The sequence below is a fragment of the Mustela putorius genome, unplaced genomic scaffold, assembly GCF_011764305.1.
Source record: "Mustela putorius furo isolate JIRA1106 unplaced genomic scaffold, ASM1176430v1.1 tig00000430_pilon_pilon_pilon, whole genome shotgun sequence".
Classification (NCBI taxonomy): Eukaryota; Metazoa; Chordata; class Mammalia; order Carnivora; family Mustelidae; genus Mustela; species Mustela putorius.
The window spans coordinates 24385855-24403198 of record NW_025421377.1 but is presented as its reverse complement, the minus strand read 5'-3'; the positions used below and the strand labels follow the sequence as shown (position 1 = coordinate 24403198).

The 17344-nt window shown below is 38.6% G+C and overlaps 1 protein-coding gene across 2 annotated transcripts in view; it reads left to right on the top strand.

Annotated features, from left to right (window-relative positions):
• CDKL2 (cyclin dependent kinase like 2) overlaps positions 1-17344 on the top strand; it is a 50554-nt gene that overhangs the window by 13473 nt on the left and 19737 nt on the right. For both annotated transcript variants that reach the window (XM_004766261.3, XM_045079880.1), the window contains exons 3-6: positions 5136-5330; positions 7704-7882; positions 15822-15934; positions 17128-17267. In XM_004766261.3, coding sequence (XP_004766318.1) covers positions 5136-5330; positions 7704-7882; positions 15822-15934; positions 17128-17267 — 627 coding nt within the window. The remainder of the gene's footprint in view (positions 1-5135; positions 5331-7703; positions 7883-15821; positions 15935-17127; positions 17268-17344) is intronic.

Genomic DNA, 17344 nt, shown 5'->3' with positions numbered 1-17344 from the left:
GAAGGCAGAGGCTTTAACCCACTGAGCCACCCAGGCGCCCCTTATTTGATAATTCTAATATCTGAACTCATGCTGTATCTGCTTTGGTTTTCTTTATGTCCCTATAGTTTTTATTTGTGGTATCGCATTTCTTTTTATACCTGGTTGTCTTTGATTTTTCACTGGAAATTATTTGAAACATTTTTTAGGAATAATTTGAGGCTAAAGTGAAGCCTACTGGGGACTGGTTCATTTCTGTCCATTTTTACTGGGGAAGATATAGTTCTTAGGGGCCCAGCTTGCACTGGGCTTCAGAAACTCCACCTTTGGAAGGCATTTGAACTTTGACTTTTCCTTCCCTCTTAGACCCAACAGGCCACAAAAGTCCAAGCTCAGTTACACACCTGTTGGTCAATGGCAAAATCAGCTTAAGTATTGAAATTAACTCTCTGAGTTCTCTTGTTCTTGATTTTGGCCCAGTAATTCCTTACTGTCTTCTTGGCTCTTTTATATGTTTAAGAAGATTTTATTTATTTTTTTAAAGATTTTATTTATTTATTTGACAGATAAAGATCACAAGTAGGCAGAGAGGCAGGCAGAGAGAGAGAGAGAGGCTCCCTGCCCAGCAGAGAGCCCGATGTGGGGCTCGATCCCAGGATCCTGGAATCATGACCTGAGCCAAAGGCAGAGGCTTTAACCCACTGAGCCAGCCACCCAGGTGCCCCTGTTTAAGAGGATTTAAAAATATTTTGTTTAACTTTGTAAGAATTCTCAATAGGACAGTTGTTTTGAGTTACGGACCCCTACCAAATGTGGTAATCATCAGCTTTTAAAAATAAAAGCACAGAGAAAGAGTGAGAGAAAGAGGAAGGTAGAACTGTTAGTTTGTGTTTTCATTTTAGAAGTGTGTTGTTTAGTCTCCATATATTTTGGAATTTTCTAGTTATCTTTTTGTTGATTTCTAGTTTAATTCCACTATGCTACAAGAGCAGACATTGTGTGATTTCTATTATTTTAAATTTGTTAAGGTATGTTTTGTGGCCTACAATGTGGTCTTTCTTGGTGAGTGTTCCATTTGAACTTGAGAAAAATGTAAATTCTGTTTTGGGGTAGTCTGTAGATGTCAAGTTATATCAAGTTGGTTGATGGTGTTGCTGAATTTAACTGTGAGTCCTTACTGATTTTTTACCTGTTGGGCCTATGTATTTCTGAGAGGAATGGTTGGCAGTTTCAACTATGATAGTGGTTTTGTTTATTTCTCCCTGCAATTCTATCAATTTTTATCTCATATAGTTTAATGTTCCATTGTTAGACACATACATGTTAAGAATTATTATGTCTCCTTGGAGAATTAACACCTTTTCGTTATGAAATGCCCTCTTTATCCTTGATAACTTTTCTTACTTTGCAGTTTGGTTTAGTCTGGAATATAACTGCTCCTGCTTTCTTTGGCTTAGTATGTACATTTTCTTCATCCATTTAATTTACCTTATTTATTTATTTAAAGATTTTAAAGTAATCTCTAAATCCAACACTGAGCTTGAACTCATAACCCTGAGATTAAGAGTTGCATGCTCTACTGACTGAGCCAGCCAGGTACCCTCCCTCCATTTACTTTTCATTTGTATGTGTTTTATACACATTTTATAATGTGTATTTCTTTATTTTTTTTTTAAGATTTTATTTATTTATTTGGCAGAGAGATACACAGCAAGAGAGGAAACACAAGCAGGGGGAGTGGGAGAGGGAGAAGCAGGCTTCCCGGTGAGCAGGGAGCCCAAAGCGGGGCTCCAACTCAGGACCCTGGGATCATGACCTGAGCCAAAGGCAGACGCCTAACGACTGAGCCACCCAAGCACCCCTTAATGTGTAGTTCTAATAGATAGCATATAGTAAGGTTGTGTGTTTTGATCCACTCTGACATTCTGCATCATTTAATTGGAATATTTAGATCCTTGATGTTCAAATTGGCTATTTTGTGATATAGTTTTAATATCTACCTTATATATTTATTTATTTATTTAAATTATTTTTGTTAACATATAGTGTATTATTTGCCCCAGGGGTACCAGTCCGCAAATCATTACACATTTCACAGTATTCACCATAGCACATACCTTCTCTATCATATTTATTACTATTTCCTATTTCTTGCCCTTGTTTTGGTTTCTGCTTTTGTCTTCCACTCTTTTTCTGCCTTTTGTGGTTGTAATTGAAAATTTAATATGATTCCATTTTTTTTCTTTCTTAGCCTATCAGTTGTAGTTCCTTTTAAACTTTTTTATTTTTGGTACTTAACCTACAACTTGCAACATACGTTTACAACTAATCCAAATCCACTTTTGGATAACACTATACCACTTCACATGTATATGAATGATTTTTAATAATAAAGTAATCCTAATTCCTTCATCCTGTCTCTTGTACCATTGTTGCCATTCATCTCACTTTTATATAAGCATACCTAAGCATTTATATACAGAAGATATATTCATAAGCATGTGATCAAATACATTATTCATATTATTATTTTGAATAAACTGTTATCTGTTATATCAATTAAGAATAAGAAAAATATTCACTTACTCCTTTGATTCTCTTCCTTTCTTTATGTAGACCAGATTTTCTGGCCTATATTATTTTCCTTCTCTCTAAAGTATTTCTTTTAACATTCCTTGCAAGGCAAGTCCACTGGCAACACATTTCCCCAATTTCTTTTTTTTTTTTTTTAATATTTTTAATTTATTTGACAGACAGAGATCCCAAGTAGACAGAGAGGCAGGCAGAGAGAGGGGGAGGCAGGCTCCCCACTGAGCAGAGAGCCCACCATGGGGCTCGATCCCAGGACCCTGAGATCATGACCCCAGCTGAAGGCAGAGGCTTTAACCCACTGAGCCACCCAGGCACCCCACATTTCCCCAATTTCTTAACTGACTAAAACACCCAGGTGCCCCTACATTTTTCTTTTTAATTGCTGCAGTTTATTTCATTGTATGGGTACTCCTTAATTCACTTAACCAGTGATATATTGGAAAGTGCTTTGTGGTTCAATCTGGAATCTTTTAATAGGCGAGTTTAGCCCATTTAGAGTTATTATGTAACAGATAAGTACAGTCTTAGTTTTCATTGTTTTCCCCTTTAAGAGTCAATATGGGGGCGCCTGTGTGGCCAGTTGGTTAAGCATCTGTCTTCAGCTCAGGTCATGATCTCAGAGTCCCAGGACCAAGCCCTGCACTGGGCTTTCTGCTCAGTGGGAAGTCTGCTTCTCCCTTTCCCTTCTCCTACTCTCTCTCTCTCTCTCACTCAAATAAATAAATAATATCTTTTAAAAAAAGGAGTCAGTATGGCTTAGTGGTTAAGAATAAGAAATCTAAATATTCTGCATTCAAGTCAGCTGCAGATCTGGGTGTGCTTCCTTTGCAGACATTCTGGAAGTGAACAAGGAACTAAACAAAAATGAAGTGTTTTTAGGAAAAGACAGAGGCCTCCTAGCAGTTATTGCTGTGTGACTTTGGATAGGTTATTTAACTTCTACGTGCTTTAGTTTCCTCATCTGTAAAATAAAATAATAATGGTACCTATTTCATAGGGTTTTTGTGCTGGAATAGTGTCTGGAACATAGTAAAGAGTATGTAAATATTTGTTATTATTATTTATTGTATTATGATGTTTTAGTACACCTTTAAGATTATTTTTCTATATACTCTGAATTATTTTTAAAATACTGGATATGTTTCCTTTGATAACTTGGAAATTACTTTTTGTAATTATTTGTTACTGTTTTTTATTTTTATTTTTAGTATTTTTTACTATCTGTTACTTTTATAACTTTAGCATTATATAAAATATGTAATTCTTTATAAACTAATTATTATGTTTCTGTTTCCTTTTCTCTCCCACTCACTCATTTGATTTTCAAAGACATCTTATTTCTCTTAGTGTTTACCATGTAACTTGTAATTAGGCCTTGTAATTTAAAATTTCAGTTTGAAAATAATTTTGACCCATTGACAAGGAAATCAGCGTACATACACTCTTGTTTGCATTTTCTTCTTTCTTCAAAATTTTTTAGTAATATCATTTGTGCCCTATTAAGTTTTAAATATTCACTTTCTGTTTTGTGACCCTGATGTCCACATTTGTCTAAGACTTAGTCCTGCACTAATGGATTTACTGCTAATGTTCAAAATTTTTCATTGTCATTGTTTACGTGAAAGACAATTTTATTGGGTATAAATTTCCTGGATCATTATTTCACTGAAGGTTTTCAGGGCTGTGTGCTAGTAGTTTCTTTCCCTTGAATGGGGCAACATTTTCTGATGAGTATTCAGCCACCATTTCTTTCTTAGAGTATCTTTGAATAGATCCTGGATTATTTTCTTTTTTATTGTTTCTTATTTTGTAACAAAGTGAGCCCTTCCTGGACTATTTCATTTGGGGGAGAAGCTGTGATCTTGTTCTAGGCTAGCAGGACTCCACCATGGTTCCCAATGATGTTCCTTACAATGCAATCCTGGTTTGTGGGATTGACTTCTGTTATACTTGCATTTGCTGGTTTGTTCATAATGAGTTGTTTTGCCTTCTACTTGGCCTCACCAAGAGATTTGCTTCCAGCAAATGAGTTTTTGTGTGATTATTCAGGCCTCCTTTCCTTGCTGCTCTTTGGTACCATTCAGTTCTAGGGTTGCTTTCACTGACAGCCCATAAATCTTGTTCCTATTTTATCAAATAAGGAGTTGTTTTTGTTTTGTTTTGTTTTGTTTTTCCCTTTTCAGGGTATGTCACCAATTTTGGATTACTGTGCTCTCCCCAGCTCTTTAGCTACAGGCAATCTCTTGGTATCTTCATAAACTTCTGTTTGATCTTGACTACATTTGGCAGTGCCACCTTGTTTGTTGTGGATAGGGGTCATAGATCCTGCTTAGTTTCATCAAAGACGGAGCTACATTTTTTTCTCATCAGTTTAATTGTATTCCTTGATAGGAGAAGGGGAAAGTATGGCCTTTTGACTATAAGTAAAAAACCAGAATATGCTTTTAACAATTTATACTGTTTATAAATTTTATTTATATATTTTTCTTACATGAAGATTTTAGTGACTGCTAAATAATTCAATGTTGTAAAAACAATTTGCATTTTTTTTTTTTTTACAACAGCAACTGAGGCATGAAAATCTGGTGAATTTGTTGGAAGTGTGTAAGAAAAAAAAACGATGGTACCTGGTCTTTGAATTTGTTGACCATACAGTTCTTGATGACTTGGAGCTCTTTCCTAATGGTCTAGACTACCAACTGGTTCAAAAGTATTTGTTTCAGATTATTAATGGAATTGGATTTTGTCACAGTCACAATGTAAGTATTTAGTTTAAATAATTACTTTGCCAATGGTTAACTTACCAGATACCATCACTTCATGAGATACTTGCCTAGCCTGAAGTTTGGACCAATAAAGTAATTGAAATGAACGTGTTACTTTGATACTGCCAATTTTCATGTTTCATAATAACATGGAGTCTTTCCCCCAATATTTTACTATAAAAATTTTAGGCTGTACTGAAAGTTGAAAGCATGTATATGAACACCCATATAATTACCACAAGGATTCTATACTTGTTAACATTTTGCCATATTTGCATTAGTCATCCATTTACCCATTAACCTGTCTTATTAATTTATGCATTTGAAAGTAAGTTACAGATATCAGTACACTTCAACTTTGAATACTTCAGGTATGAATATTAATCTAGAGTTTTGCTATTTTTTTTTCTTTCCCCCTAGGTAACATTTGCTGGGTGAAATGCACAAATTTTAAGTTCAAATTCTCTATCCTAGTTGTAAAGTATGAAAATCCCTGCTCTTACCCTATAGTCTATCATAATTTTATATCTATTTTTTAAAAAGATTTTATTTATTTATTTGACAGAGAGAAACAGCAAGAGAGGGAACACAAGCAGGGGGCGGGGGAGAAGCAGGCTTCTGGCCAAGAAGGGAGCCTGACGCTGGGCTCCATCACAGGATCCTGGGATCATGGCCTGAGCAGAAGGCAGATGCTTAAGGACTGAGCCACCCAGGCGCTCCTAATTTTATATCCTTTGAGAATCATATAAAAGCCCCCTAGGTGAAATGACACTTACAAATATAGTATAAAATAAATAACTCAATATATTGATTCTGCCATATTTTTAAATGTGTGTGAGTAGATAAATAACAAATGCTAGTAGTAGCTGTGGGGCTGATCCTGTGACCTCACCACGAATGTCTAGGATGTAAGAGAAGTTGGTAGCTTATGCAAAATGCTCAGCAATAGCAGGTTGCTTTTGTCCTCTGAAAGAGTTTAAAATAAATATATTTTTAAGGATGACTGGGTGGCTCAGTCGGTTAAGCAGCTGCCTTTGGCTCAAGTCATGATCCCAGAGTCCTAGGACTGAATCCCACATAGAGTTCCCTGCTCAGTAGGCAGCATGTGTCTCCTTCTCCCTCTGCTGTTCTCCCGCTTGTGTTCTTGCTCACTTGCTCTCTCTCTCCTGCTCTTTCTCTCTAGAAAATAAATAAATAAAATCTTTAAACAAAAAAAGATTTTATTTATTTATTTGACAGAGAGAGAGAGAGGCAGTGAGAGAGGGAACACAAGCAGGGGAAGTAGAAGAGGGAGAAGCAAGCCTCTCACCGATCAGGGAGCCCGACGCTGATCCCAGGACCCTGGGACCACCACCCAAGTCGAAGGCAGACAATCCAACAACCGAGCCACCTAGGCGCCCCTTCCCTGGGAAGTCTTAGCACAATCTCAGACTTCCCAGGCTGGCAGTTGAGGCAGTCTTCCTCCCTAGTACATAACCTTTACTTTAGGAAAACATTTCCCTGTAGTTTCCTAATCTATTTTTTTCTTCAGCATTTTTCTTTAAAAAAAAAAAAAAGATTGATTGATTTGATTTTGAAGATTTTTTTTTCTTTATTTGACACAGAGAGACAGTGAGAGAGAAAACACAAGCAGGGGGAGTGGGTGAGGGAGAGGGAGAAACAGGCTTCCCGCTGAGCAGGGAGCCTGATGCGGGGCTCGATCCCAGGACCCTGGGATCATGACCTGAGCTAATGGCAGCCACTGAATGACTGAGCCGCTCAAGCACCCCTATTTATTTATTTGAGAAAGAGAGAGAAAGGGGAGGTGAGATAGAGGAAAAGGGAGAGCCCCCCCGAGTGGGGAGTGTGACAGAGGGCTGGATCCCACAACCCTGAGATCATGACGTGAGCCGAAATCAAGCCTGATGCTCAACCACCTGAGACACCCCGGCGCCCCTGGTCTTCACTCTTTTACTCTCCTTCACTCAGATCGTCCTTCCATTTCTGTATTTACCCAGGTTGCACGTAGAATCAGAGTCCTACCTTAGAAGCGACCCCTTTCATAAAAATTTTCCATGACCACCCTAGTCTTCAATGATAGCCTTACTCTTTTAGTCTTGAGAGTAGTCATTAATAGAACAATCGATCTGGTATCTAGTAATAAATGTTTCATCTAATATGTTTGATTGTTTAAGTGAAATTTCAAGCGTGAGTGTCCTTTCTTGCCTAGCCAGGTCCCAGTTACTTCAAAGCTGGGAACAATTTCATATGCTTTTATTTGTATTCACGAGAGGGACAAAAACAGTACAGTACACATGGCGGGTGCTCAAAAAATGATTTGCTTAACTCGATGTGCCCATATGTGTCATATTCTGTTTTTTGTCTTAGATCATACACAGAGATATAAAGCCAGAGAATATATTAGTCTCACAGTCTGGCGTTGTCAAATTATGTGATTTTGGATTTGCGCGAACATTGGCAGCCCCCGGGGAAGTTTATACGGATTACGTGGCGACCCGATGGTACAGAGCTCCAGAGCTATTGGTCGGTGATGTCAAGTATGGCAAGTAAGACATCAGCTAGGGGGTGGGGGAGCCGGGAGGGCCGATTTAACACTGTTTTTCTTGATAAAATGGAATATGTTTCTAATATAATAAAGGATCCCTCTAACAATGAAAGGAATTTTTGCATTTAGGGAGCTTTATAAGGTGACTTGTTCTTTTTGGTGCTTCCCCTTTAAATGTCTTTTGTGCAATGAGTTGGAGAAAACATACTTTATTTTAAAGGTAAGGAAATAAAGGTGAATACCTGGTCTGTTTTGTACAGCGGCTTGGAAATAGATACATTTAGAACATTGACTGGGCAAGTCTGACACTGTCGGAATGAGACACGTTGGAGTTGGCAAGAATGAGGGTAGAATCATAATTGAGTGAAATGTTTCTGAAACATGAAGTACCTGCATGAATGAGTTCTTCAGATTAGAAGGGATGGTGACTTTTACTCCTTTGGGTAGAAATCTTCCTAAAATGTTTTCTGTACTTTCTGTGTTTTCAGTGCACACATCATTTAATATTTTCTTGATTACTCTGAGTTCTCATTTTATTTTTATACTGTAGCTTTTATACCACTTTATTTTATTTTTTAGAAGTTATTTACTTTAGAGAAGGGGGAGGGACAGAGGGAGAAAGAGTCTTAAGCAGACTCTGTGCAGAGCAGGGAGTCCGATGCAGGGCTGGATCTGGTAACCCTGAGATCATGACCTGAGCCGAGGTTATGACCTGAGCTGAAATCAAGAGTGGGACGCCCAACTGACTGCGCCACTGTACCATTTTATAATTCAGCTATGACCCTAAGAAATTTCAAGGTAGTGGTGCCTGGGTGACTCAGTTGGCTAAGCCTCTGCCTTCGGCTCAGGTCGTGATCCTGGGGTCTTGGGAGCATGTTGTTGGGCTCCCTGCTCAGTGGAGAGTCTGCTTCTCTCTCTTCCTCTGCCTGACGCTCTGCCTGCTTGTGCACTTTCTGTCAAATATATAAATAAAATATTTTAAAAAATTAAATTTCAAGGTAGTTGTCCCTACTCTAATGACACCAGCATATTCTTCTTTAAATTCTTGTGACTGATTTTTAAGACGGTTTTTTAATTTTTTCCCCAGTTAGCTATCAGTTCTCTTTGTTGTTACTGAATGTGTCTCCGACAACCTCTGATACGCTGTTTTCAGGGTATGGCGGGATAGATGATCAACCTTACTACAGTTACGTGTAAACCAAGAACAAATAGGCTCTGAATGAAAACCCAGAAGGCTTACTTCCAGAATAAAGTACACGTAATAACGACTTTGACTTTCCAGAAGCCTTTTCCCTCTTAAGTCAAATAACTGAAGTTCCTGGAGATCTAACTTGGGTAAAATTGGGAATTAGTACTTTAAGTTTATAGGGAAATGTATTTTTTTTTTTTTTTTAATTTTTTATTTTTTATAAACATATATTTTTATCCCCAGGGGTACAGGTCTGTGAATCACCAGGTTTACACACTTCACAGCACTCACCAAATCACATACCCTCCCCAATGTCCATAATCCCACCCCCTTCTCCCAAACCCCCTCCCCCCGGCAACCCTCAGTTTGTTGTGAGATTAAGAGTCACTTATGGTTTGTCTCCCTCCCAATCCCATCTTGTTTCATTTATTCTTCTACCCACTTAAGCCTCCATGTTGCATCACCACTTCCTCATATCAGGGAGATCATATGATAGTTGTCTTTCTCTGCTTGACTTATTTCGCTAAGCATGATACGCTCTAGTTCCATCCATGTTGTTGCAAATGGCAAGATTTCATTTCTTTTGATGGCTGCATAGTATTCCATTGTGTATATATACCACATCTTCTTGATCCATTCATCTGTTGATGGACATCTAGGTTCTTTCCATAGTTTGGCTATTGTGGACATTGCTGCTATAAACATTCGGGTGCATGTGTCCCTTTGGATCACTACATTTGTATCTTTAGGGTAAATACCCAATAGTGCAATTGCTGGGTCATAGGGCAGTTCTATTTTCAACATTTTGAGGAACCTCCATGCTGTTTTCCAGAGTGGCTGCACCAGCTTGCATTCCCACCAACAGTGTAGGAGGGTTCCCCTTTCTCCGCATCCTCGCCAGCATCTGTCATTTCCTGACTTGTTGATTTTAGCCATTCTGACTGGTGTGAGGTGATATCTCATTGTGGTTTTGATTTGTATTTCCCTGATGCCGAGTGATATGGAGCACTTTTTCATGTGTCTGTTGGCCATCTGGATGTCTTCTTTGCAGAAATGTCTGTTCATGTCTTCTGCCCATTTCTTGATTGGATTATTTGTTCTTTGGGTGTTGAGTTTGCTAAGTTCTTTATAGATTCTGGACACTAGTCCTTTATCTGATATGTCGTTTGCAAATATCTTCTCCCATTCTGTCAGTTGTCTTTTGATTTTGTTAACTGTTTCCTTTGCTGTGCAAAAGCTTTTGATCTTGATGAAATCCCAATAGTTCATTTTTGCCCTTGCTTCCCTTGCCTTTTGCGTTGTTCCTAGGAAGATGTTGCTGCGGCAGAGGTCGAAGAGGTTGCTGCCCGTGTTCTCCTCAAGGATTTTGATGGATTCCTTTCGTACATTGAGGTCCTTCGTCCATTTTGAGTCTATTTTTGTGTGTGGTGTAAGGAAATGGTCCAATTTCATTTTTCTGCATGTGGCTGTCCAATTTTCCCAGCACCATTTATTGAAAAGGCTGTCTTTTTTCCATTGGACATTCTTTCCTGCTTTGTCGAAGATTAGTTGACCATAGATTTGAGGGTCTATTTCTGGGCTCTCTATTCTGTTCCATTGATCTATGTGTCTGTTTTTGTGCCAGTACCATGCTGTCTTGATGATGACAGCTTTGTAATAGAGCCTGAAGTCCGGAATTGTGATGCCACCAACGTTGGCTTTCTTTTTCAATATCCCTTTGGCTATTCGAGGTCTTTTCTGGTTCCATATAAATTTTAGAATTATTTGTTCCATTTCTTTGAAAAAGATGGATGGTACTTTGATAGGAATTGCATTAAATGTGTAGATTGCTTTAGGTAGCATAGACATTTTCACAATATTTATTCTTCCAATCCAGGAGCATGGAACATTTTTTCCATTTCTTTGTGTCATCCTCAATTTCTTTCATGAGTACTTTATAGTTTTCTGAGTATAGATTCTGTGTCTCTTTGGTTAGGTTTATTCCTAGGTATCTTATGGTTTTGGATGCAATTGTAAATGGGGATTGACTCCTTAATATCTCTTTCTTCTGTCTTGCTGTTGGTGTAGAGAAATGCAACTGATTTCTGTGCATTGATTTTATATCCTGACACTTTACTGAATTCCTGTATAAGTTCTAGCAGTTTTGGAGTGCAGTCTTTTGGGTTTTCCACATATAGTATCATATCATCTGCGAAGAGTGATAATTTGACTTCTTCTTTGCCGATTTGGATGCCTTTAATTTCCTTTTGTTGTCTGATTGCTGAGGCTAGGACCTCTAGTACGATGTTGAATAGCAGTGGTGATAATGGACATCCCTGCCGTGTTCCTGACCTTAGCGGAAAAGCTTTCAGTTTTTCTCCATTGAGAATGATATTTGCGGTGGGTTTTTCATAGATGGCTTTGATGATATTGAGGTATGTGCCCTCTATCCCTACACTTTGAAGAGTTTTGATCAGGAAGGGATGTTGTACTTTGTCAAATGCTTTTTCAGCATCTATTGAGAGTATCATATGGTTCTTGTTCTTACTTTTATTGATGTGTTGTATCACATTGACTGATTTGCGGATGTTGAACCAACCTTGCAGCCCTGGAATAAATCCCACTTGGTCGTGGTGAATAATCTTTTTAATGTACTGTTGAATCCTATTGGCTAGTATTTTGTTGAGTATTTTCGCATCTGTGTTCATCAAGGATATCGGTCTATAGCTCTCTTTTTTGGTGGGATCCTTGTCTGGTTTTGGGATCAAGGTGATGCTGGCCTCATAAAATGAGTTTGGAAGTTTTCCTTCCATTTCTATTTTTTGGAACAGTTTCAGGAGAATAGGAATTAGTTCTTCTTTAAATGTTTGGTAGAATTCCCCCGGGAAGCCGTCTGGCCCTGGGCTTTTGTTTGTTTGGAGATTTTTAATGACTGTTTCAATCTCCTTACTGGTTATGGGTCTGTTTCAGGCTTTCTATTTCTTCCTGGTTCAGTTGTGGTAGTTTATATGTTTCTAGGAATGCATCCATTTCTTCCAGATTGTCAAATTTATTGCCGTAGAGTTGCTCATAGTATGTTCTTATAATAGTTTGTATTTCTTTGGTGTTAGTTGTGATCTCTCCTCTTTCATTCATGATTTTATTTATTTGGGTCCTTTCTCTTTTCTTTTTGATAAGTCGGGCCAGGGGTTTATCAATTTTATTAATTCTTTCAAAGAACCAGCTCCTAGTTTCGTTGATTTGTTCTATTGTTTTTTTGGTTTCTATTTCATTGATTTCTGCTCTGATCTTTATGATTTCTCTTCTCCTGCTGGGCTTAGGGTTTCTTTCTTGTTCTTTCTCCAGCTCCTTTAGGTGTAGGGTTAGGTTGTGTACCTGAGACCTTTCTTGTTTCTTGAGAAAGGCTTGTACCGCTATATATTTTCCTCTCAGGACTGCCTTTGTTGTGTCCCACAGATTTTGAACCGTTGTGTTTTCATTATCATTTGTTTCCATGATTTTTTTCAATTCTTCTTTAATTTCCCGGTTGACCCATTCATTCTTTAGAAGGATACTGTTTAGTCTCCATGTATTTGGGTTCTTTCCAAACTTCCTTTTGTGGTTGAGTTCTAGCTTTAGAGCATTGTGGTCTGAAAATATGCAGGGAATGATCCCAATCTTTTGATACCGGTTGAGTCCTGATTTAGGACCGAGGATGTGATCTATTCTGGAGAATGTTCCATGTGCACTAGAGAAGAATGTGTATTCTGTTGCTTTGGGATGAAATATTCTGAATATATCTGTGATGTCCATCTGGTCCAGTGTGTCATTTAAGGCCTTTATATCCTTGCTGACCTTTTGCTTGGATGACCTGTCCATTTCAGTGAGGGGAGTGTTAAAGTCCCCTACTATCATTGTATTATTGTTGATGTGTTTCTTTGATTTTGTTATTAATTGGTTTATATAGTTGGCTGCTCCCACATTGGGGGCATAGATATTTAAAATTGTTAAATCTTCTTGTTGGACAGACCCTTTGAGTATGATATAGTGTCCTTCCTCATCTCTTATTATAGTCTTTGGCTTAAAATCTAATTGATCTGATATAAGGATTGCCACTCCTGCTTTCTTCTGATGTCCATTAGCATGGTAAATTCTTTTCCACCCCCTCACTTTAAATCTGGAGGTGTCTTCGGGCTTAAAATGTGTTTCTTGGAGGCAACATATAGATGGGTTTTGTTTTTTTATCCATTCTGATACCCTGTGTCTTTTGACAGGGGCATTTAGCCCATTCACATTCAGGGTAACTATTGAGAGATATGAATTTAGTGCCATTGTATTGCCTGTAAGGTGACTGTTACTGTATATGGTCTCTGTTCCTTTCTGATCTACCACTTGTAGGCTCTCTCTTTGCTTAGAGGACCCCTTTCAAGATTTCCTGTAGAGCTGGTTTGGTATTTGCAAATTCTTTCAGTTGTTGTTTGTCCTGGAAGCTTTTAATCTCTCCTTCTATTTTCAATGATAGCCTAGCTGGATATAGTATTCTTGGCTGCATGTTTTTCTCGTTTAGTGCTCTGAAAATATCATGCCAGCTCTTTCTGGCCTGCCAGGTCTCTGTGGATAAGTCAGCTGCCAATCTAATATTTTTACCATTGTATGTTACAGACTTCTTTTCCCGGGCTGCTTTCAGGATTTTCTCTTTGTCATTGAGACTTGTAAATTTTACTATTAGGTGACGGGGTGTGGGCCTATTCTTATTGATTTTGAGGGGCATTCTCTGAACCTCCTGAATTTTGATGCTCGTTCCCTTTGCCATATTGGGGAAATTCTCCCCAATAATTCTCTCCAGTATACCTTCTGCTCCCCTCTCACTTTCTTCTTCTTCTGGAATCCCAATTATTCTAATGTTGTTTCGTCTTATGGTGTCACTTATCTCTCGAATTCTCCCCTCGTGGTCCAGTAGCTGTTTGTCCCTCTTTTGATCAGCTTCTTTATTCTCTGTCATTTGGTCTTCTATATCACTAATTCTTTCTTCTGCCTCATTTATCCTAGCAGTGAGAGCCTCCATTTTTGATTGCACCTCATTAATAGCTTTTTGATTTCAACTTGGTTAGATTTTAGTTCTTTTATTTCTCCAGAAAGGGCTTTTAGATCTCTCGAGAGGGTTTCTCTAATATCTTCCATGCCTTTTTCGAGCCCGGCTAGAACCTTGAGAATTGTCATTCTGAACTCTAGATCTGACATATTACCGATGTCTGTATTGATTAGGTCCCTAGCCTTCGGTACTGCCTCTTGTTCTTTTTTTTTGTGTGTTGAATTTTTACGTCTTGTCATTTTGTCCAGATAAGAGTAAATGAAGGGGCAAGTAAAATACTAAAAGGGTGGCAACAACCCCAGGAAAATATGCTTTAACCAAATTAGAAGAGATCCAAAATCGTGAGTGGGGAGAAAGGGGATAAAAAGAGGTTCAAAAAGGAAGAGAGAAAAAAGAAAAAAAAAAAAAAAAAAAAAAGAAAAGAAAGAAAAGAATTTTAAAAAAAGAAAAACACCTAAGAAAAATGTAAAAAAAAAAAAAAATATATATATATATATATATTAGATAAACTAGTAAAAAATCGTTAAAAAAGAAAAAGGTAACAGTTAAAAAAAAAAAAAAAAATTTTACCCGAAGGCGAGAAAAAAAAAAAAAAAAAAAAAAAAAAATGAAAACGAAAAAATTAAATTAACTGCAAGACTAAAAAAAATCACAGGAAAAAAGCCATGAGTTCCGTGCTTGGCTTTCTCCTCCTCTGGAATTCTGCTGCTCTCCTTGGTATTGAAACCGCACTCCTTGGTAGGTGAACTTGGTCTCGGCTGGATTTCTTGTTGATCTTCTGGGGGAGGGGCCTGTTGTAGTGATTCTCAAGTGTCTTTGCCCCAGGCGGAATTGCACCGCCCTTACCCGGGGCCGGGGTGAGTAATCCGCTCGGGTTTGCTTTCAGGAGCTTTTGTTCCCTGAGCGCTTTCCGTAGAGTTCCGGAGGACGGGAATACAAATGGCGGCCTCCTGGTCTCCGGCCCGGAGGAGCCGAGAGCCCAGGGCCCCACTCCTCAGTGCGCCCTCAGAGAACAGCGCCCAGTCACTCCCGTCTGCCTGACCTCCGGCCGCGCTCCGAGCTCACCGAGCCTGCGACCGGTTCAAGGTAACACGGAGCTGCGAGCTTACTGTCAGCTCTGTCTCTGTAGCCGGCTTTCCCGTTCCAATACCCGCAAGCTCTGCGACACTCAGACACCCCCGATCCTTCTGTGACCCTGCGGGACCTGAGGCCACGCTGACCCCGCGTGGGCTTCGCCCCGGTTTAGCCTCTGGAGCGATGTCCCTCAGCGGAACAGACTTTTAAAAGTCCTGATTTTGTGCGCGGTTGCTCCGCCGCTTGCCGGGAGCCGGCCCCTCCCCCCGGGGTCTATCTTCCCGTCGCTTTGGATTCACTTCTCCGCCGGTCCTACCTTTCAGAAAGTGGTTGATTTTCTGTTTCCAGAATTGCTGTTCTTCTTCTCTTCGATCTGCCGATGGATTTTCAGGTGTTTGCAATCTTTAGATAAGCTATCTAGCTGATCTCCGGCTAGCTGAAGCAGTCTCAGCTTGCTACTTCTCCGCCATCTTGACTCCTCCCGGGAAATGTATTTTTATGAGTAATTTGAAGCTTACTACTACTATTCTCAATACCAAAAATGCCAAATAGTAATATGCAGGACAGATTCAGTCACAGTGAATGTAGTGGGATGCCGGATTTTATACCACATTGCTTTTTTTCCAGGGCTGTTGATGTATGGGCCATTGGTTGTCTGGTAACGGAAATGCTCATGGGGGAACCCCTTTTTCCTGGAGATTCTGATATTGATCAGCTATATCATATTATGATGTGTTTAGGTAAGATTATACCTCTGCATTTTAAATTTTCAAGGCTTTTCCCTTATGTTTTTGCTCATACTGGTTTTACAAGTTGTTGGTATATTCAAGATGATACGTGTTTTAGGTGGCAGGAGGGAGCATGGGGAAATCTCCCCCATCTGTATTAATTCATTCTCAGAGTGGCTTTGCTTTATCTGACATGCAGCCTCATGCGTGCTGCCTCTACCCTCCTCTCACACTCTCCGCAAAGAAAGGAGCAAAGACAGAATTTTCTTTGCACTTTTGCACTCAATATATCACATGTAGGGGATGCAAATGATCATTTATTTTCTTTGGGTTAGCAAGCAATCCATGTAATGACTGGTACCGTCATCCTCACCTTCAAATGAAGAGACGCAAAGACTTCCTAGGTAGTTTAATCTTAGTGCTTTGAACAGAATTTTAAAGCTAGACTATCAAATTCTTTTCACATTTGTTGAAATATCAGCTTTATGTTGGGAGATGGAACTTGGAAAATGGAGATAATGGGAAAATACTTGAGTTATTTAACAACTGGACTTTAAGTTTCCCAGGTAGAAATTCAATAAATAATACACTAGGTTCTCACAGCAGAATTTTCATATTTTATATTAGATTAGGTATCAAAATGGAAGAAGACGATGAAAAGTGCTCAAATCAGACCCTGGACACAGTTATAAAATCAGTAGATTTTTAAAATTTTAAAACAGTTTTAATTTAAAAAATTAAAACAATTTAATCTGAATTTAGAATTCTACTTAAAGGGTGGAACTGATTTATCTATGTTCGATTCTGATCATATGACTAATAAAATTTCCTTGTTTTGGACAGCACTTCATGCTTTGTTGTTAGGAATGAAGTGTTGGTACTTATATCTAAAAAATTATAAAATGTCCTTGTGCTTTTTCTCTGTTCCCTCATGATTTCAGTTCTATACATAGTGGCTTGTGAATTTTCTAAATCAGTAGGTTGAGATAAGAATGTTAATTTTCTTGAGTTAACTTGTGTCATCACCACTGTGAAGCCTGCTAGGTGCCACCACCATAAGAACACAGTTTTCAGTTGATTTGGGTATTGAAAGCACCCCAAGTCCATAAGCCGTGTTCTACTCTTATCCACTCCACATTATCTGTTTCTTTGCTCTTTTTATCATGATGTGCAATGACAGAGATGTGTGCTGTTCCCACTTTCAGGTAATCTCATTCCAAGACATCAGGAGCTGTTTTATAAAAATCCCGTGTTTGCTGGAGTAAGGTTGCCAGAAATCAAGGAAATAGAACCTCTTGAAAGACGTTATCCCAAACTCTCTGAAGTTGTGATAGATTTAGCAAAGGTAATTGTACTGTTCACTTTCTTACAGTGAATTTATATCGTAGAGTCTTGGTTGTCTTGTCTAGTTGATCTTTTAGG